Raw genomic sequence first — 23,552 nt, 5'->3', positions numbered from 1 at the left:
TATATGGAGCGACTACTTTTCTTTTGCAGGGATTCTTGCTCTTTCCCTCTCTGTCTCCATTAGACAAATAAGGACATTCCTATTTCCAACAGACAATAGTCATCCATCACTTTACCCCGAGTCGCTCAAACCAGAATCTCTTAAACATAAAGTGCCTTTCCCAGCTGAAACACACATCACAGGGTCAATAATGTGCTGCAGGCGTTCTCCATTCCCATACTGGCTCCACACACCTGCACATATGTTATGCATACAAAAAGGTATTCCATTGATGTTTATTTAGGCAGCATATACAGGTCTTATATCAGCTTTCTACACTGCTCTCCACCTTGCTTGGCTCAGGGTTTCCACCACAGTGAACCTGACAGTAAAAGGTTGCACACACTCTGCTGCTGGCAACGACTGCTTGTGCACTGTAAAAAAAAAAACCTGTTGTTTTTACGGTAAAAAAACGGCAGCTGTGGTTGCCAGAACTTTACCGTAATAAATGCGGTGCAACTTTTTGTAACATTACAGTAAAGCACTGTTGATTTCACGTTCAAGATTGCCCTTTTATTCCATATTTTACCGTAAAAAAAAAAGTTTTTCCATCAAAATAAACGCTGTTCTGCCATATAATTGACAAAAAAGATTTTACCATTAAATATTAAAGTATATTTCTGTTAGAGATATGGTGTTTAGTACATTTAACAGTGAGAAAAAGTATTTTTACAAAAAATAAATGCAAAAATGATGGCTTGTGTGTATATATATATATATATATATATTACAGTATATTTTTGCTATGAACATGGTGCCAGTGTATTTTACAGTGGAGTAATGTATTTTTTATTTTTTTTTAAATTGTAAAAAATACTGTTTTGGCTGATATATACATACACTGTGTTTCATTGTGACTGAAACTGAATTAACCCATTGATCATTATACGGTCTTTTACTGTCATGGTTTAGCAGTTTTTCACCGTAAAATCTACAGACATTTTTTACAGTGTGGGTTGGTATCATCTGGATCTAAATCTACAATTCCTGACTGCTCACTGTCTTCCAGATAGCGTCTTGACATTTATACCAAGCTTCAAAAAAGGGCAAAACCACTATAATCATTTGTTAATGTTACTTTTTACATTTTCATAATTACACTGTATGTTAAGAGGTCTCCTGTAATGTGTGTAAGCCCCAAAATGTCAACGTATGATGATGAGTGTTTGCCAGTAAAGACAACAGACAGTATTGACTTTCTCAGAGCTTTCAGAGCACTCAACAGTGATTAACTGAACCCTCCACGGCAAAATTGAGTAACATAATAAGCATTGATTGCAGGTACATTCTCCACCACTGAAATATCTCCTAATAAAATCAGCATATACATTATCTATACTTTAATGTGCCCCAGACCATCGCATTTACCGGTCGGCTTGTTTCCTTGGTGACGGAATGAAAGGTCAATTCGTTCCGTGCACGTGTACGTGCAGCAGCGAGGTGCAACATAATCTTGTCTTTGCAAATATCGTTGTGCACGCCACTGTGCATAAAGCTGTACATGAATATGCATGTCATCGCAATGACAGGGCGGAACAAACCAGCGCGGCCGGCTGCATTACGCTGCACTGGGATTGTAAATGGGAGGCTGTTCTGTGGAGGATTGCTCCGACGGGGCATGCATGGCTGCAGTAATGTGCTGTTTACACACTGACAGGTGCAATGCTTTCTTCAAAATGAATCAGCGAGGGCAGCCAAGCCACAGTAACTCAGTAGTCATCAAGGGACTCACAGGCTGTGTCCAAACGCTCACAGAATGCATACTAATAGCATGCAATGTGTCCTATGTGCAATATCAAGATGCAAATCCAATAAATTAACCCTATAAAGCCTGAACCATTAAATAATTGCCAGAAAATTCTTTTTTTTTTTTAAACTGGAGTGTTTATTGAACCTGCTGACAGATCATTTAAAAAAAATCTAAAAACAATAGGCGTATATGATTTTAATTTGTATCATATTTGATACATCAGTTCTTTTTGGTCAATTTGTTGCTCACAGTTTGTTTTTCTTGAACTAACAAAAACATATGAAACCCAACATTTTTAACCTTTTAAGGCTTTACTTTCTTTTAACATTTTCCTCAAACATGCAAAATATTTTTTTCCATATAACACAACATCATACATCTGCTGATATGAAGTTTTCACGCAGCAATGACTGATCCACCAGTGGAATCTGCATATCATTTTTGCTATATCTTGTATTTTTGTGCAATTTGGTGCTCAGTTTTTTTTCTTCAACACATGTATACATCAGGTTTTTCAGGAAAAAAAATATCACACTGATGATGTTTAGGTCTCAAAAACGTGTGTATCAAATATGATACACTTGGCTTTATAGGGTTAAAGGTATTAGTATGCATACAATATAAATGAGAATGTTAAGTATGGAGTACGGTCACTGAAATCTGACCCATAATACTCCTAATGCCTTCTTGTTCCCATAGAAACAACCAACGGGGACCGTTTCTAGATAAGATGAAGGGCAACAAAGAAAGTGGAACAGCAGCAAATTTACACTCCAATGCAAAGTTTTTGCAATTTTATGATATAATTCATTATTTCTGAGATGCAAAATAGCTCTGAAAGTTCTTCTAGTCTCACTCACTTGCATGTGAAAGTCTGACTCCGTGCACAAAGTGTGACAGATTGTGTGCTGGTATGTGGCATTCAGTTACGGAGCAGAGCTGGAGAATGCCCAAAGAACTTTTGTCACAAGGATTTGATTTCTTTACTGTAGAATAAATCACAGTAATGCTACGGTTCAGTCTTGTAAAAAAGGAATCACATAAAATGACCTGAAAAAATGTTGTTGTTGTTGTTGTTTAAAACTCTCTTTTACAGGAAACATTTTGACTTGTCATAAGAGAAAAGCAGGTGTTATGGTTTGTTCACGGGTTTGACCACAGGATCACATTTGTTTTTGTTCATGTAACTCCTGCAAAACACATCAACTAAAATAATTTCAGTACCAACTTTTGTTGCTTTGTACCTGTGGTTTTATGACATATTGGGGATTTCAACAAAACAACGATGCCTCCTGCAGCTACAGTACTACTATAGTGGTGTTAACCACAAATAAACAGACAAACAATAACAGAAAATAAACAGATAAAAGGTTTGCCGAAATACTTTCATCCTAATGCCACTCTGTAAAAAGTCTGAATTCATGCTTTGTCAGGTTAGTCTGCAAGACCAAAAGTACCGTACTTTCCGCACTATAAGCCGCAGGTGTTTTAATGTTTAATTACCATATGTAAGGGTTGGTGCACAGAGGGGTTTGTGGGGAAAGAGATGGCTGCTTGAGGAAGCTTCTTTACAGCCAGATTGACTGTCTTTAACTTAAAAGCTGCATCATATGCATTTCTACGTTTGTTTTCCATAATGAGGGTTTGTGCATGAAAACTTCCTTTGCACAAACGATTTCGCTCTCGTCATGTCGTTCTGTCTCTCGTTCTGTCTCTCGTACCACTCTCGGTTTCACTTTTACTTTTGCGCGCTACCTGTTTCACTCTTGTCCGGCGCCCTGCCAGATTGGCTCGGGGTCCTTCGTCTGCCGCTGATTACGGCACGGCGACTCCGACAAACTAAGTAGCTTTCGACACAAATACACACAGACAAGTGAAAAATAGCTTAAAAGTATATCCTCGCGGACCGGTCATAGAGTCCATAGAGTTAAAGTTGGTGGACTGTAACCTGTAACATCCAGATTTAGGAGGTAACCTAGTGGCCGTTAGCTGTAAAAATCCATAGATTAGCCGCACCGTTATATAAGCCGCAAATCGAAAAATAGGGAAAAAGGCGCGGCTTATAGTCCGAAAATTACGGTAAACAACTTTCTGAATGGAGTTCTGCTCCATCAGGTGGAGAATCTCAACATTTCCTCAACTTTTCCCAGCACAGAATCAAATTAATTTCTTGCTTGCGTTGAAAAAATTCCATCTCCCCCGAATACATAAAGATGCAGATTCTGCATCTTTGCATTGACTTTGCATGTAATTGCTCCTCATCTAGTGTGAACCCACCATTAGTGATCACATTGAGAATGACTCCATGATCATCTATTATATATTTATATATCAGCATGGATATGTGGATGTAGGAGAGTCTACGTGTGTGATGAGTCTGCGTTGTTCACACACAAATACAGAAATACATAAAGTATTAATGACATCCTTTAACGTTTCATGTGGTTGCCGCTCACTTATCTACAACCCAATTCTGCTTTATTACTGAGCACCTTAGTTACCATGACAATCCCACAATAGCTTTTCCCCCTCTCTAATTTCACTTTAATACCTCATCTGAACCCTAACTCTAACTCTACTCAGTAAAATGTTTTTATGTGCCAACATTTGGAACATCTTTTTCAGTTTTCACCCAGAATCCCAATCTGTGGTGTTTCCTGAGCCCATATGATTAGCAGCGGTCTGATTCTGCACTAACCAAAAGAGAATCAAGACATTCTGTCTCTGTCTTTCTCATTCTCCCACGCTCTCCATCTCTCTCTAACTTTTGTCTCTGCGAGCCTCGGAGCCTTTGAAGCCTGCTCTATAGAGTGTTTGTGCCTTTTCTCTTCATTGTTTCACACAGAATATAGGCCTGGGCTTGACAAAATACACCTATGTGCCATGCATGACGTATAATAGTATTTTTCAAGTGTGTATATATGTACAAATGTTAAAAAGCTATATGTTACAGCAGTGGTTCTCTGTGTGTTTCTATGGTGTAACCTATGCATGCTAGCAAGCTAGCTAAAACATTAAAATAAGTAGTATATTCATCTATAAATGAGTTGATAAAATTTCAACTGCATCTCTATGTTGGTTTTGAATCTGTGTAACATCTATGAAGGCTTTTCATTCTTGTTTTTCGGTGCACTGATGTACTTTGTTGCTCTATAAAACACTTGACGCTTGTTAAAATTAGACCTGACTCTTACTCATTTACTGTCTGTCTCTCACTTTCACTTTCCACAAATGAGGTGAAGTCTTTCAAGACAGCTCTATGAAGAGAAAAGTGTTTTAATTTTTTTCTTTTTGTGTGCATGTGTGTGTGTGAGAGAGAGAAAGAGAAAGAGAGAAAGAGTTCATGTGTTTTAGTCTGTTTGGTCATTTTGTCAATTTGTGTCTTTTTTGGGGTCATTCTGTGTCTTTTTTTAATCATTTTGTGGTCAATTTGTGCCTTTTTTGGTCATTTTGTGTCTTTTTTTGGTCAGTTTGTGTCTTTTTTGGGTCATTCTGTGTCTTTTTTTAATCATTTTGTGGTCAATTTGTGCCTTTTTTGGTCATGTTGTGTCTTTTTTTGGTCAGTTTGTGTCTTTTTTGGGTCATTCTGTGTCTTTTTTTAATCATTTTCTGGTCAATTTGTGCCTTTTTGGGTCATTTTGTGTCTTTTTTGGTCATTTTGTGTCTTTTTTTTGTCATTTTGTGTCTTTTTTTGGTCATTTTGTTTCTTTTTTGGGTGATCTGTGAGATTGAGGTTGAGAACTACTGGTGTAAACTACCTCTCTTCCAGCATTCAAGTGCATTTTTTTTACATGTATAATACCTGCACTGATGTACTTTGTTGCTCTATAAAACACTTGACGCTTGTTAAAATTAGACCTGACTCTTACTCATTTACTGTCTTTCTCTCACTTTCACTTTCCACAAATGAGGTGAAGTCTTTCAAGACAGCTCTATGAAGAGAAAAGTGTTTTAATTTTTTTCTTTGTGTGCATGTGTGTGTGTGTGAGAGAAAGAGCGGCGGCTTGGCTCTTCATTGTGTCTGACATCTCTGTGCTTTGGTCTGAGTTTGATCGAGGGCATGTTTAGTTTCACTTCCTTCCTCTATTCCATTTCCTGGTTTCCTGTGCATGTTGTGGCTCACGGCTGGGCTTTGTGAGAGGGTTTTTCAGCTGCCGGTGGGTTCACAACAATGTTCTCACTCTGAATCCGCAGTTTATAATCCTGTGTCATGGAAAACACAGCAACAGTAGGCTTAACAAGTTAGGGGTGTCACAGCACATTTTTAAAGATTTTGATTTAATTTAAATGATAGAATTAAATGCAATTGAACACCAACACAATCCAGTTTATGTATTTAAGCAGCTGTTTGTGTGTTTGAACTGAGTATCAATGTCTGGCTCATTCTGCTAGCCTGCTAGCTAGTTTGTTTTTAGCACACTCCTTTAGCTAGCAGCATCATGACACCCACACATGGGGATTTAATGCCATTGCTACCAACTTACACAGTCAGGATTTAGAATATATTGGCAGTCTTCTCAGTCAAAGCTGAGATTCAGCAGAGCAGTTGGTTAACTGTTTGAAGCAACAGAAGGATGGAAAGACTGCACGCTGCATGTTTGACCACATGGTCGCTCCGTTGCGCCACTCCATAGCAATCCATAGTTCCTCTCGACGCTAAAACCACTGATTTTCACTGAGTGAGACAAAAAACAACTACTGATTATGTGGTGTTTTCTCTGGTAGGAAAGCAAAATGCAGCAGTTGCTGTGGTCGTGCTGCGTCTAGACTCTGTAATTGGTTCATTACAGCCTGTAAAATATGATCAAAGAGGGTGAATATTCTGCTTTACACTCAGTTTAAGCCCTTAACTGGAACTTTGAGTTTTAAACATTAAAGCATTTAAACATTTCATGCATAGAGCAAACAAACTCATGCATCACTCTCCTCTTTTACTGCACAGATCAACGCATTTCAGCAGTAAACAGCCCAATTAGGGCTGGGCGATACGGCCCTAAAATAATATCACGATATTGCAGGCTATTTTTGCGATAACAATATTCTTGACGATATTGGGAAATACTTAAAAAGATATAGAAAATATGATTATTTTTTTAGTTTAAATAATTAAAAATCTAAAATGTAGTTGAAGTGTAAATCTCAACAGTTGCCAAACACAAATTTTTTTACTCTTGACTCTTGAAAAAATAACCATTTAGGGGTTTTGGGGGCATATTTTAATGAAATTTTGTAAAGGAGAATAAAGGTTCTTGTATGTTTTATTTAAGGCATCTTATTTTGACAGTCTTCTTGTAAATTCTGTGGTGGATTCTGTTTAAAACTGCTTAGTCCCTCTGATCACAATTACCCTGTCCAATCTATCTTTTGTATTGTATTGTTATTAATTCTGTGTATTTTATTGTATTTTATTGCTGAATCTTTTCTATCTTTTTTGTACGGTGTCCTTGAGTGCCAAGAAAGGCGCCTCCAAATAAAATGTATTATTATTATTATTATTATTATTCTCTTAATACACTGTGCTCTTATTTTGAAAGCTGCATGTGTTTAGCCACAGAGAGTAAGTAGCTTTTTGTGATTAAAACAACTTTAACCACTACATCAAGAAGTAGGAACATTGCCAATATCATGATATGCATTTTTTTTAACCCTAAAAAAAATATACCGATATTATTGTGAACGATACGATATAGCACACCCCTAAGCCCAATGCAGCTACTTTATAAATTAACTTGTTTTTTCTGGCAACTGCTTCTTTGTTGCTCTTAAATTCTAATCAGGCACCCATGTGAATCTCCCAAACACAATTAATGTTGGAGAAAGTGATGCCAGCATCACACATGTGAACCTCCAGAGCTTCACATTGCATTGTGCCTTAATTACGCAGCCAACACCAGCACAGCGGGCGAGCCCTTTAGGCCTCTTTATGTCCTCTGAGATGCGTCTATGGAGGCCAGGCAGACTCTTTGTAGCTCTGTCCCCTCACTGCCTTTGTCTTTCCATTGCATGGGTCCCATGGGTGAGTCCACAGTGGCGTCCCATGTGTTATTATTGGCCAATGATAAAGTAGCTGCCACGGCCCTCATGAATTATGCAGGTTAAAGGGAAGCAACTCCGCCCTCAGTTATGCAAATTTAACTTTGAGGAGACAGCAGAGGGAGGAAAGTTGCTGGGGGTGGTGGTGGTGGTGGTGGGGGTGGTGGTGACACCCATTTTTAGTTGAACTGTGCTCATAGAGGGAGTTGGCATGCAGCATCACATGGTGTGAATGTGAGTGAAAGAGGAAGCCAAGAGTCATGATCTACTGACACACATATAAAGTCTCAGAACAGACGTTTAGATAGATAGATAGATAGATAGAGAGATAGATAGATAGATAGATAGTTAGATAGATAGATAGTTGATAGTTAGATAGATAGATAGATAGATAGATAGATAGATAGATAGATAGATAGATAGATAGATAGATAGATAGATAGATAGATTACTTTATTCATCCCTGAAGGGAAATTCGGTTGTCACAGCAGTCCGGTATTCAAGTACAATAAAATACAATAGAATAAAATACTGAGGTAGCATAAATAAAAACAACAATAGAAAAAAACACAGAATAGAACAAGAACACTTAATAAGTTAAAAAGAAGAACATCAGCTGGTAGGATGGTTGGCAGATGATGGTAATAATTAAACTGGTGATATGATATGATGGCAACAATGCTATAGTGACTAGACGGTATATAATAATAATAATAATAATAATAGTACAGTATAATAGTCAAAATAATCATTAGCAAAGTTTAGAAATGTGTATTTTGCCACCATTTATCAGTAAAAAACACTATGGTGAATAGGAAGTGGTGCATTTATTCAACATTTTTTGTTTTCTTTGCAATACACAAAATTAGAAGTTTTAACCAATATAACGGTGGTTGGTATACACTGTAAAAAAATAATCTGTTAAATTTACGGTAAATTACCGGCAGCTGTGGTTGCCAGAACTTCACCGTAAAAAATACAGCGAGGGGGTTTTCTACTGTAAATTTGAATATCAGCAAAAACTAATTTAGACTGAATATTCTCGTTATTTTTAAGGTAATTGTGTCATTCATTCACACATCATGGCAAATCTCCATTAACTTTACATGAAAATGTTATATTTTTACAGCAAAACTGTGCGTTTCCTACAGTTCACGACAGTAAAAGTACAAATTGTGCTATTCCTTGATTTACGGTAATTAAAAGTGTCTACTACGGTGATACACAAGTTTAAATTTTACGCCCCATTCCTGATGCAATTTGACAGTGTTTTACTGTAATTTCTACAAACATTTTTTTTTAAAATCTGTTTAATTTACGGTAAAATACCGGCAGCTGTGGTTGCCAGAACTTCACTGTAAAAAATACGGTGAGTGTATGTAAATGTAAATATCAGCAAAAACTGTAATTTATACTGAATAATACTGAATAATAATTACTTTTAGGATAATTGTGTCATCATGGTATTTCTTCATTAATTTTACATGAAAATGTTATATTTTTAAGCAAAACTGTGTGTTTTCTACAGTTTATGACAGTAGAAGAGAGTTTTATGCTATTCTTTGATATACAGTAATTAAAAGTATCTACTACACTGCAAAAAAGCCAACTTGTATTTTTTGGCTTAAAACAGTGATTTAAGTTGGTAAAACTTGGAAATATTAATTATTGACATTTGGGGCAATTATGTAAGTTAGCACAACAAAGGAAGCCAGTTGTCTGCTCAAAAACAAGTTGGTGAGTTGTTGTTACTTATATCTTTAAGTTGGGGTTCACAACAAGGGACAATAGTTCTGATAACTCTTATTTCTTTGTTGGGAAATTCTGTCATTAGCGAAAGCTAGCGGCTAACTGATGATAGCGGCTAACTGATGCTAGCGGTGCTGCTTGTTACAGCTACAAGAGTAGCCATTAGCGTATCAATGCTAACTCAAAATTGTGGTCGCAACATTAGCTGAAATTTCATAGCGGCGTTACAATCGTGCCAATTCAGCACATTGCAGAAGTTAGCAGAAGTAAGGATTAAAAGTTATTACAATGTAAAATTATAAGTTAGTACAACTTACAGTTGAGTTGACAAAAATCTGAATTCAGAGTTGAGCAAACTCAAAAACAAAACTTAAAATATTTAGTTTAATTGTCCAACTTAAAATTTTATCGAAGTTTGTTGCCTTGAAATTTTGAGTTCACCCAACTTTTCTTTTTTTGCAGTGTACGGAGATGTACAATGTTCAATTTTACGACCTACTTCTGATGCAATTTGACAGTGTTTTACTGTCATTTCTACAAACATTTTTTACAGGCAAAGAAACAAGCACCACCAAAAAACCTCAAGTTCAAATGCAGTTCAAGAACGCAGACGTGTACTCACACATGCATTTTGTAAAATGTATGTGACTGTGCCAAACCTAGTTTTAATGCCCATTTAACACTGAATGTAGCTGCACCACTGCCTTGTGTGAGTAAGCCACCCAGCCATGCATAAAACTACCTCAGCCTATAAATAACCCAGTCTAGGCCAGAGTAAGCATGGTTCACAACCTCTCCACACACTGCAGCCTCGTTGTGTGTTATTATGTCATGACTGACAGCAAACACTGACCTATTGATGTCCCTCGATCAATAATTATATTGGTGCAACCCTAACTTCTAACAGTAAATGGACCAATCAGCATCTCCTCTTACAGTCCCAATCTAGTTTTCTCTGAAACCTCCGAGTAAACAGATCCTCTGTGCTTTTTTAAATTGTGCATTTGACCTGTTTAGCTCAAGTTGAACTGCAGATTACAATTAGATTGTGAAAGAAAAGTATCATATTAAATATAACATCCCACTGTGACATTGACTTTATGTGCTTTTTTCCAGGAAACAAGCCTAATCCCTCGCTCCCCATTGGTCAGACAGGACGTTAATAACGCTGATATTCAAACCTTAATCACCTGTTTTGCATAAAATGAGAGCATCAGGGCATCCATTACATAGTTATAGTGTGACTCTGTGTGTGTGTGTGTGTGTGTGTGTGTGTGTTCTTGTACTTCCTACATAGTGAGGACCAGAACATGTTTTTAACCAACATAGTGAGGACATTTTTGCAAAGTGAGGACATTTCGGCCGGTCCTCACTTCTTTAAATGCTTTTTTTTTCCATTTCAGACTTTGTTTTAAGGGTTAAAGGTTACATGATGATGACAATTAACTGAAACTGTATTGTGTGTTTACAAAACTAACTAAAATTATAGTGAAAATGTCCTTCGTTTTCGTCTTTGTCAACTTTTTTCATACATAATGAAGATGGATCAGACAAAGGAAATAAAGGCAAAATTCACTGTGACCTCTTTTAATCTCCCACCCAACAAATACCCCATTACAAAACACTAAAACTAATAAAAACTAAACTAAAACTAAAGCATTTCATGAAATAAATACTAAATTAAAACTAGCAAACTCACTCTAAAATTAACTGAATTTGAAAACAAAAATTCACAACAAAATTAAAACTAAAACTAATGAAAAATTCAAAACTATTTTAACCTTTCACTATTCCAATGAGGGTCCTCACAAAGATAGAAGTACAAGAATGTGTGTGTGTGTGTGTGTGTGTGTCAGTCTAATTTTTCTAGAGCAGGTCTGCAGACTCAGTAGGTGAGTGTCTACCTCACTGTGTGTTGACACCGAGCCAGACAAACAGATTCACTGCTATGAAGGAGAATATTAATCTGGCTCCGGCTGTCCTGTTATTGAAGCAGATGGTATCTGACAAACAGGAGCCACATGGCCAAAGCTCTCTCATCCATCTATCTATCTATCTATCTATCTATCTAACTATCTATCTAACTATCTATCTATCTATCTATCTATCTAACTATCTATCTATCTATCTATCTAACTATCTAACTATCTATCTATCTATCTATCTAACTATCTAACTATCTATCTATCTATCTATCTATCTAACTATCTATCTATCTATCTAACTATCTAACTATCTATCTATCTATCTAACTATCTATCTATCTATCTAACTATCTAACTATCTATCTAACTATCTAACTATCTATCTATCTATCTAACTATCTAACTATCTATCTATCTATCTATCTATCTAACTATCTAACTATCTATCTAACTATCTATCTATCTATCTATCTAACTATCTAACTATCTATCTATCTATCTAACTATCTATCTATCTATCTATCTAACTATCTAACTATCTATCTATCTATCTATCTATCTATCTATCTAACTATCTAACTATCTATCTAACTATCTAACTATCTATCTATCTAAATATCTATCTATCTATCTATCTAACTATCTATCTAACTATCTATCTATCTATCTATCTATCTATCTATCTATCTATCTAACTATCTATCTATCTATCTATCTATCTATCTATCTATCTATCTATCTAACTATCTATCTATCTATCTATCTATCTATCTATCTATCTATCTATCTATCTGTCTATCTATCTATCTATCTATCTATCTATCTATCTATCTGTCTATCTATCTATCTATCTATCTATCTATCTACACTGTAAGACTTTGCTGTAAATTTACAGTCAAATTCTAACAGTAACTTACTGTATTATGATTGTATATAGTATAGTATAGTATAGTATAGTATATTGCTGTGAAAACAATGCATTGTGGGAGTTATCATGATTGCTTCGGGATTCCAACGGTCAAAATTATATATTTTTTTTTCAGGAATTTACTGTTTACAGCTGAGAATGTCAGGAAAATAAAGTCATTATTTTTGAAAAGAAGACAACTTTTATTTTATTTCTTTTTTTGTCTGGGCTGAAATAATCACAATGTGTTGTTTTTCCAGTAATCCTAATATAGAGTTTAAATGGATTAGTTGTAACATAATTTAGAATTAAACATTTAAATGTCACACTATTTCTTTTTTCTTTGTTACGAGACAGTTTGTCAGTAAACTGACCTGTATTTCTATAAAACAGTAGAGGTACTGTAAATTTTACAGTAATTTACTGGCGAAACTGCTGCCAATAATTTACTGTAATTTTACAGTAAAAAGCTTTACAGTGTATCTATCTATCTATCTATCTATCTATTAGGGGTGTGCCATATCGTATCGTTCACAATAATATCGGTATATTTTTTTTATGGTTAAAAAAAATGCATATCATGATATTGGCAACGTTCCTACTTCTTGATGTAGTGGTTAAAGTTGTTTTAATCACAAAAAGCTACTTACTCTCTGTAGCTAAACACATGCAGCTTTCAAAATAAGAGCACGGTGTGTTAAGAGAATCCACCACAGAATTTACAAGAAGACTGTCAAAATAAGATACCTTAAATAAAACATACAAGAACCTTTATTCTCCTTTACAAAATGTCATTAAAATATGCCCCCGGAACCCTTAAATGGTTATTTTTTTTATTTGCTCACACTCAAGAGTCAAGAGTAAAAAATGTTATGTTTGGCAACTGTTGAGATTTGCACTTCAACTACATTTTAGATTTTTAATTATTTAAACAGACAAAAAAATCATATTTTCTATATCTTTTTAAGTATTTCCTAATATCGTCAAGAATATCGTTATCGCAAAAATAGCCTGAAATATCATGATATTCTACTATCTATCTATCTATCTATCTATCTATCTATCTATCTATCTATCTATCTATCTATCTATCTAGCAGGAGTAAACTGAGTCATCTGTGGAATTTTTGATATATTTTCTTCATGTAAAAAATACATTAAAAGTAAACAAACAAACCAAAACAACCAATCAGGCAGTTAAAATTAAAATTGCCTTTATTCTAAGCCAAACAATCATCTTATATGCTTTAAATCACAATAATAAATAAAAAATGTATTGTCATAATATAGCCTACCTGATTATTAATACATGGTTTTAACCCTGTGACATGAATCCACTTCTCTTAATAGAATAACCCACAACAAAGCCTCATATCACTTAATATCTCTCCCCTGTGTATCTGCATCACCTATAGAGGGCAGATTGAGGAACTGTGTGTTCATAACGGTTCACTGTTGACCAACACATCATGACAAACAGTTACTATAAGTCACTTAAACTACAGGCTGAAGTAAAAGAATCAAAGAAAGTCATTTTGGGAGCATTTTCGCTCACAGCATGACTTAAATACAGCACTTAGTTGCTCCCAACACATGGCTACCAAACCCCGTTCAATTTCCTTTCAATTTAGTGTTTTCTTCCTAACTGTCACAGCTCCTCCTACAATAAACACATAATTTAGCGCTTTCCCAGTTAGCAAAGCTTCATCTTTTTAATTCGGCATATATTACACACAGTATCATGCACTATAGTAAATTTAATTACAACCAATATAATCTGTTGACCTCTTATGTGTGTGTTTTCCGCCACCAAAATACACAGTGGGGGCGTAAACGAACGGTGTCACCAAACATTTTTTTAAAGTGATTTTTTTCTTAAAACCAAACGCTAATTTGTGGATTATGTGATGCCGAATTGTACATATAGCTACTTTATTTGATAAAAAGCTCTAGTTGTGTTTTAGTATGTGTGTTATTTTTGCCGAGAGGGAAGGAAACTTTAATCTGGCGTAATTTTTACGCAGACTGGTTGCGCGCTCTCCGGCGGGACTGAGTTTGGCGACGGAGCCGAAAACAAGACATTTACGGTGGTTTCTTACCTGTGACATCTGCGGCCGCAGGTTGATCTCCTTCAGGTTGATGCTCTGGGCTCTCAGGTTGTTGAGCAGATGGCAGAGCAGGACTCCATCCCGGAGGGTCTGAGCCAGGTCGAATACCTGAGCGGACTCCCATGTTACGCGGTGGCTAGCTGGAAGCACCTTGCAGTTTATTAACCACAGCGCGCATTGCCTCCAATACTCCATCATTATTCTCACTTCAGCCGGCCGGACGAGCTTGAAGAAGAGAATTTCTTCCTTTTTGTAGCAAGTGAAACTGCTGACGGCTCGGTAGCGCGTCTCAAAATGTATCCATGCTGAAAAAGCAGATGAAAACGGAACTGGAGCAGAGCGGAGAGCTGCTGGAGGATGACAGGCTGTGGATGGAGCGCACCCTGCACTCTTCCTCTCTCTCTCTCTCTCTCTCTCTCTCTCTCTCTCTCTCTCTCCTAATGTCTCTCAATGTCTCTCTTCCCTCCCCCTCACCCAGTTCTTCACCTCTTCCGCCTGCCACCCATAGGCTCCTTTGGTCTTCATCAAATTACAGTAAAATATAAAACAACCACAAACAGAAATTGTAGTGGAGAAAACCTTTTCTTTTTCTTCAAATTTCTTCAAATATATGAATTTATTGAACTTATTCATTCATTTTTTTACAGCCTAAATCACCATGCATCATGTCCAAGTTCCTCTCTGTATGTATATATGTCGCTAAACACATGCAGCTTTCAAAATAAGAGCATGGTGTGTTATCAGAATCCACCACAGAATTTACAAGAAGACTGTCAAAATAAGATGCCTTAAATAAAACATACAAGAACCTTTATTCGAACCCCTAAATGGTTCCTCTCTCTCTCTCTCTCTCTCTCTCTCTCTCTCTCTCTCTCTCTCCTAATGTCTCTCAATGTCTCTCTTCCCTCCCCCTCACCCAGTTCTTCACCTCTTCCGCCTGCCACCCATAGGCTCCTTGTAGTGGAGAAAACCTTGAATTTCTTCAAATATATGAATTTATTGAACTTATTCATTCATTTTTTTACAGCCTAAATCACCATGCATCATGTCCAAGTTCCTCTCTGCTGCAGCTTTCAAAATAAGAGCATGGTGTGTTATCAGAATCCACCAGAATCCACCAGTCTTCTTGACAGTACAAGAAGACTGTCAAAATAAGATGCCTTAAATAAAACATACAAGAACCTTTATTCTCCTTCACAAAATTCCATTAAAATATGCCCCCGGAACCCCTAAATGGTGCCTCTCTCTCTCTCTCTCTCTCTCTCTCTCTCTCTCTCTCTCTCTCTCTCTCTCTCTCTCTCTCTCTCTCTCTCCTAATGTCTCTCAATGTCTCTCTTCCCTCCCCCTCACCCAGTTCTTCACCTCTTCCGCCTGCCACCCATAGGCTCCTTTGGTCTTCATCAAATTACAGTAAAATATAAAACAACCACAAACAGACATTGTAGTGGAGAAAACCTTGAATTTCTCATAGGCCTATGACTTAACTTATTCATTCATTTTTTTACAGCCTAAATCACCATGCATCATGTCCAAGTTCCTCTCTGTATGTATGTCACTAAACACATGCAGCTTTCAAAATAAGAGCATGGTGTGTTATCAGAATCCACCACAGAATTTACAAGAAGACTGTCAAAATAAGATGCCTTGAATAAAACATACTTTTTACTTTTTTTGGTCAATTTGTGTCTTTTTTTGGTCATTTTGTGTCTTTTTTTTGGTCAATTTGTGTCTTTTTTGGGTCATTTTGTGTCTTTTTTTAATCATTTTGTGGTCAATTTGTGCCTTTTTTTGGTCATTTTGTATCTTTTTTAGTCATTTTGTGTCTTTTCTTAGTCATTTTGTGTCTTTTTTTTAATCATTTTGTGTCTTTTTTTGGTCAATTTGTGTCTTTTTTAGGTCATTTTGTGTCTTTTTTTAATCATATTGTGGTCAATTTGTGCCTTTTTTGGTAATTTTGTGTCTTTTTTGGTCATTCCATGTCTTTTTTTAGTCATTTTGTGTCTTTTTTTGGTCATTTTGTTTCTTTTTTGGGTGATCTGTGAGATTCTGTTCAGTGAGCGGGGGTCGCGGACAACATGCATGTTAAATTGGGGGGTCTCGACTCAAAAAGGTTGAGAACTACTGGTGTAAACTACCTCTCTTCCAGCATTCAAGTGCATTTTTTTTACATGTATAATGCCTAACTGTGTCCTTTTTTTTGCCCAAAACTTAGGGAAGTAGTTGTGTTGCCTAAACCAAATTGCAACCATTTCACAACAGCGACCACAGGGTAAAAGTAGCAAGTGTTGTGTTTCATACGAGGATGTTTTTTATCTCTTGCAACTAGTTCATTTGAAATGCTGCAGTGGGTCATATTTGAAGGTCAGAATCAACAACATATGAGGTCATATGAGGAATAAAAATAACAACCGCCACAAGAGTGAGTGCACAGGATGGCACCGTTAACTATGATTGCATTGAAATGCGTACGAAAATGCAGAACAACTTTGCTTACACTGAACGCTGCTGCAGCACAAACATACTGTACTGTGTTAACTGTGCAGCCCATTAACTAGTGTGCACTCCACATAAGTCTCCTCCCACGTGGCGGTTCTAGACCAATTTTACTGTGGGGGCCAAGGAGGGGCCAGTGTTTAATCAGAGGGGCACATTAGCACAAGAAAAAATGGCAAAGATGATATTTAAGTATTGAAAATCTTCAAAATGACCAAAAAAAGACACAAAATGACCAAGAAAGACACAAAATGAAAAGACAGAATAACAAAAAAAAAACACAGAAGACATAAAATTACAAAAAAAAGACACAAAATGACCAAAAAAAGACACAAAATAACTAAAAAAAGACACAAAATAACTAAAAAAAGATACAAAATTACAAAAAAAGACACAAAATGACCAAAAAAGACACAAAATGAAAAGACATAATAACAAAAAAACCCACAGAAGACATAAAAATGACAAATAGACACAAAATTACCAAAAAAAGAAGACACAAAATAACTAAAACAGACACAAATAAGACAACAATGACAAAAAAAAGACACAAATCAACTATAAAAGACACAACAACAGACAAATAAATCACCAAAAAAAGACACAAATGACCAAAAATGACACAAAATGACTTACAAAGACACGTAAAGACATGAAAAGGATTCAAAAATGGACAAAATAGCCCAATAAGACTCCATAGAGTTAAACTATTATACAATGTAACATTCTGGGTTTCTTTTGTCTACAATGAGATATTGTTTGAACAAAAATAAGGTTAGAATTGCTCCATTGTTCATTGTTATTGATTGAATTGATCATTTTATTATTAATTTGACACAGGGGCCACAGCAGCCACTGATGAGCGCCAATATTACAATGTTTAAACTTAGCAGAGTGGAATTTTGAGACCGTTTTGCTTCCTTATTTTGACCCAAAAAAGGGATGTTAGATTGCAGATCAGTTTATGGGGGAAAGTTGATTTTAATTGCATGTACTGACTGGATTATTGTTCTAATAAACCCCCATTAAATCCCCTTTGCCTGCTTAATTCTGTGCCATTCTACTACAAATTGTCTCTTTTAAAATGAATATTATCACTTTCTACAGTGAAAGATCAATAAGAGGTCTTTCCTCCATCTAATAATAAAAACGTTTCCAGTTTACAGCCCTGCCATTGTTTCCTCAGTTCTGGAGAAAATAAATACAGCTACTTCTGTTTTTCTACTTCCATTTACTCAACAATTATAGACGTGACATTTGAATTTCTCTTGAACACACAAAGGTCTAATGGAAAGAACAAAGCTGTTTTGTTAATGACAGTATTTTTACACTGTAGAAAAGGCGAATTTGTGTTAAAACATGAGTTTTCTACAGAGCATGAACAGCTCTACACTGTAAAAAATGTTTGTTTAAATTACAGTAAAAAACTGTCAAATTGCATCAGAAATAGGTCGTAAAATTAAACATTGTACATCACCGTAGTAGATACTTTTAATTACTGTAAATCAAACAATAGTATAAAACTTTAAATTCTACCGCCATAAACTGTAGAAAACACACAGTTTTGCTGTAAAAATATAACATTTTCATGTAAAGTTAATGGAGAAATACCACGATGACACAATTATCCTGAAAGTAATGGGATTATTCTGTATAAATTACAGTTTTTGCTGATATTTACATTTACATACGCTCACTGTATTTTTTGCGGTGATGTTCTGGCAACCACAGCTGCCGGTATTTTACCGTAAATTAAACAGATTTTTTTTTACAGTGTAACATAACCATCTTGTTAATGCATAACCCTGCTTATCATCTCACATGAGCATGATTGGCGTGACGGAGCTAATACGTGGCTTCTAACTGAAGCTGCTGGCTTTATCTTTTATTGCTTCTGTGTGAATAAATGAAGAAATTGTCTCTCACATTCTGCTGCATGCTGCCTGACTGCTCCGGTTAGACTTAGGAGCATCAAATTAAATGTTTAAATTGCTCAGTAATGGGAACGAAAAGGCACGCTGGGTCATTATCGTATGCACAAGCTGCCTTTGCTTCATCTTCACCAAGTGCCAGAATATTATGTCGCCTTACAGCTTGTGTCAAGAATGTGAAATAGTAGAAGTCTCTGCTTTGTCGCTGTCAGGTTGAGCTCAGACTGCACTGTAAAAAATGTTTGTAGAAATTACAGTAAAACACTGTCAAATTATATCAGAAATAGGGCGTGAAATTAAAAATGTAATATCACCGTAGTAGACACTTTTAATTACCATAAATCAAAGAATAGCACAAAACTTTTACTTTTTTCTGTCATAAACTTTAGAAAACACAGTTTTGCTGTAAAAAATATTAGATTTTTCATTTAAAATGAATGGAGAAATACCATAACGTCACAAGGACATAAATACCCTAAAAATAATAGCAGACCAAAGGACCTAACAAAGGACCTAAAATGACCAAAAGAGTCACAAAACGACCAAAAAAAGAGACAGAAAACGACCAAAAGAGACACAAAACCATCAAAAAAGACACAAAATGACCAACAGAGACACAAAACTATCGAAAAAGACACAAAATGACAAAAAAAAGACAGAAAACGACCAAAAGAGACATGGAATTACCAAAAAGAGACACAATAGGGATAAAATGGCAAGTGATTTTTCAGTCTAAATGACAGATTTAGCTGATATTTACATTTAAATTTACAGTAGAAAACCCACTCACTGTATTTTTTACGGTAAAGTTCTGGCAACCACAGCTGCCGGTATTTTACCGTAAATTAAACAGAATATTTTTTACAGTGTGATCCAGATGAGCTGCAGAGTAAGAAGGCAGCGAGTCGCTTGCAGGCTCGAATGTGAAACACCTGCAATACAACTCAAAAGTCACAAGTTTTTATGCAGCTTGTTGTTGTGCTAATAGCACAACAGGGATCGATAAAGACTGTCGAGTAAATGGGATCACATAAATAAACATCTGAATCAGGACGTGCCGAAGGGGACCATGCATCATGTCCAAGTTCCTCTCTGTATGTAAATATTCCAACTGCACAGGGAGAAAAAAGATAGGGCTGTCAATTACTGATTAAACAAACCAAATAAGTGCATCTCTCTAAGATACACACTGTGTAAACCAGCTATTCTCAACCTTGGGGTCCCGACCCCAATTGGGATCGCGAGATGATTTCTGGGGGTCGTCAAATCATTTTGGAAGTCAGCTCTGTCTCCACTGTGTTAAAGTGTTCATGTGTCAATTTGTGCCTTTTTTGGTCATTTTGTGTCTTTTTTGGGTCAATTTGTGTCTTTTTTGTGTCATTTTATGTCTTTTTTTAATCATTTTGTGGCCAATTTGTGCCTTTTTTGGGTCATGTTGTGTCTTTTTTTTTTTTATCATTTTGTGGTCAGTTTGTGCCTTTTTTGGTCAATTTGTGTCTTTTTTTGGTCAATTTGTGTCTTTTTGGGGTCATGTGTCTTTTTTTTTTATCATTTTGTGGTCAATTTGTGCCTTTTTTGGTCATTTTGTGTCTTTTTTTTTGTCAATTTGTGCCTTTTTTGGTCATTTTGTGTCTTTTTTTGGTCAATTTGTGTCTTTTTGGGGTCATGTGTCTTTTTTTTTATCATTTTGTGGTCAATTTGTGCCTTTTTTGGTCATTTTGTGTCTTTTTTTGTCAATTTGTGCCTTTTTTGGTCATTTCGTGTCTTTTTTTAGTCATTTTGTGTATTTTTTTGGTCATTTTGTTTCTTTTTTGGGTGATCTGTGAGATTGTGTTCAGTGAGCGGGGGTCACGGACAACATGCATGTTAAATTTGGGGTCTCGACTCAAAAAGGTTGAGAACTACTGGTGTAAACTACCTCTCTTCCAGCATTGAAGTGCTTTTTTTTTTACATGTATAATGCCTACATGTGTCAATTTGTGTCATTTTGGGTCATTTTGTGTCTTCTTTGGTCATTTCGTGTCTTTTTTTAGTCATTTTGTGTCTTTTTTGGGTCATTTTGTGTCTTTTTTTAATCATTTTGTGGTCGATTTGTGCCTTTTTTGGTCATTTTGTGTCTTTTTTTAGTCATTTTGTGGGGTTTTTTGGTCATTTTGTGACTTTTTTGGTCATTTTGTGTCTTTTTTTAGTCATTTTGTGTATTTTTTTGGTCATTTTGTTTCTTTTTTGGGTGATCTGTGAGATTGTGTTCAGTGAGCGGGGGGTCTCGACTCAAAAAGGTTGAGAACTACTGGTGTAAACTACCTCTCTTCCAGCATTTAAGTGCATTTTTTTACATTTATAATGCCTAAAGTGTCCTTTTTTTTGCCCAAAACTTAGGGAAGTAGTTGTGTTGCCTAAACCTAAAACTACTGGTGTCAATAAAGACTGTCGAGTAAATGGGATCACATAAATAAACATCCGAATCAGGATGTGCCGAAGGAGATTTAAGCATCAGAGCGACATCACAGAAAGACAGAATGACAAATTTAGCATTCTAAATTTGTGACAAAAATGTATGCATTACATAACAAAGCTAGGCATGTGAGAGGATGAGAAATCCAATATGTGAAAACACACACAACTCTCTATATAGCACAGGGTGTGCTGCTAATCACATTAACAGAGCTGCATGAGCTGCTCTTATACTGTGATGGAAGATAAAGGAGAAGAAATTCACACCTATAAGATTAATTTCCTTTTAAAGATGGAAGTGAGATTCGCACACTGTAAAAAAACCTGTTGTTTTTACGGTAAAAACCAGCAGCTGTGGTTGCCAGAAATTTACCGTAATAAATACGGTGCAACTTTTTCTAATATTGCGGTAAAATGATATTAGCACTGTTGATTTCATGTTTAAGATTGTCATTTTATTCCATATTTTACTGTAAAGAAACTCTGTTCTGCCATATAATTGACAAGAAAATACTAATACTAATTATAATTATAAATGCCGCATAATACAAAGATTTTAACATTAAATATCACAGTATATTTCTGTTAGAGATATGGTGTTTAGTCCATTTAAAAGTGAGAAAAAGTATTTTTACAAAAAATAAATGCAAAAATTATAGTGATGGCTTGTATATATATTACAATATATTTTGTTACAAACAAGGTGCCAGTGTATTTTACAGTGGAGTTATGTATTTAAAAAAAAAACAGTTTTGGCTGATATATATATTTACAGTGTTTCATTGTTACTGAAACTGAATTAACTCATTTATCATTTTACGGTATTTTACTGTCATGGTTTAGCAGGTTTTTTTTCACCGTAAAATCTACAGACATTTTTTACAGTGCAGAGTTAGGACCCTTACGGTAAAACGAAGAGGAAGAAGAGGAATGTATGTGAATGAATCATCTGAGTATATTTACATACGGAGACTGAACACAGGCCTGTGCAAACAATGCTGTGAAGATTAGTCTCCAGTATTTGCAGTTGTAAACACTTCTGTGATGTAGAATTCCTCGTCTCCACTTCTTCATATTTGCGCAGATGATTTGGATGGTTGTCAGAAACGTCAGCGCGCCCACGCTTTTTGTTTGTCCACATTGTATTCAAATCAAGACTGATGAGGAGTGGAGGGAGTTTTTATTTTTTGTGGAGTTGTGAGCATCCAGCTTTGTCTTCCACTGGCCTGCACTGGATGCCATGGCTGGCATAGCGAGGATGGCAGGAGAGGTGGCGAGCGGCCGGATGCTGGAAAACCTCTCAGCAGAATACCTTCTCCTGTTTCAGCTTCCTCTCCCGGACTAGAAGGACAGCCCTGCAGGCAGCCAATTATCAGCATTCCTCTAATTAATGCCACGAGAGGACTGAGGGGAAGCAAACAAACCAACATGGTCTCACAGAAATCCGTGGAATAGCCACGGAATCACTCAAATTTCCGTGAAACTGACACGGATTTCACTACAATGCAAGTTAATGACAGTCATATCCCGTGGCTATTCCAACATACAAAGTGATTATGTACATTCACTGAGTGAAGATTTAGAAAATAAAACATATATTTCTCGCTAGAAATGTGATCAAAATCCATTTTTATGCAGAAACTAAGTCAAAATATTGATTTTTCACTAAAAATGAGAGAACTGTAATTCAAATGTATGGAGAGAATTTAAATGGAAGGTGGTCATGAGGTTCTTCCGGACACCTGAAATTACAGCTAAATTTAGCACTACGCATTTAAATAAGTGTTGGAGAAACTGTGGCCCACACATTGGCAATCAGACCCACATACTATGCACTGTAAAAAATGTCTGTAGATTTTACGGTGAAAAACTGCTAAACCATGACAGTAAAAGACCGTAAAATGATAAATGGGTTAATTCAGTTTCAGTCACAATGAAACACAGTGTATGTATATATCAGCCAAAACAGTATCTTTTACAATTTAAAAAAAAAATAAAAAATACATTACTCCACTGTAAAATACACTGGCACCATATTCATAGCAAAAATAATATACTGTAATATATATATATATATACACACAAGCCATCATTTTTGCATTTATTTTTTGTAAAAATACTTTTTCTCACTGTTAAATGTACTAAACACCATATCTCTAACAGA

General features: G+C 35.8%; 1 protein-coding gene across 1 annotated transcript in view; it reads right to left on the bottom strand.

The window, feature by feature from the left end:
* LOC131962463 (guanine nucleotide exchange factor VAV3) overlaps positions 1-14,851 on the bottom strand; it is a 185,614-nt gene extending 170,763 nt beyond the window's left edge. The window contains exon 1 of the mRNA XM_059327470.1: positions 14,502-14,851. Coding sequence (XP_059183453.1) covers positions 14,502-14,708 — 207 coding nt within the window. The 5' untranslated portion in view covers positions 14,709-14,851. The remainder of the gene's footprint in view (positions 1-14,501) is intronic.
* Positions 14,852-23,552: the final 8,701 nt, after the last annotated feature.

The sequence above is a fragment of the Centropristis striata genome, chromosome 23, assembly GCF_030273125.1.
Source record: "Centropristis striata isolate RG_2023a ecotype Rhode Island chromosome 23, C.striata_1.0, whole genome shotgun sequence".
NCBI classification, from domain to species: Eukaryota; Metazoa; Chordata; class Actinopteri; order Perciformes; family Serranidae; genus Centropristis; species Centropristis striata.
This window is presented reverse-complemented; position numbering and strand designations above follow the sequence as displayed.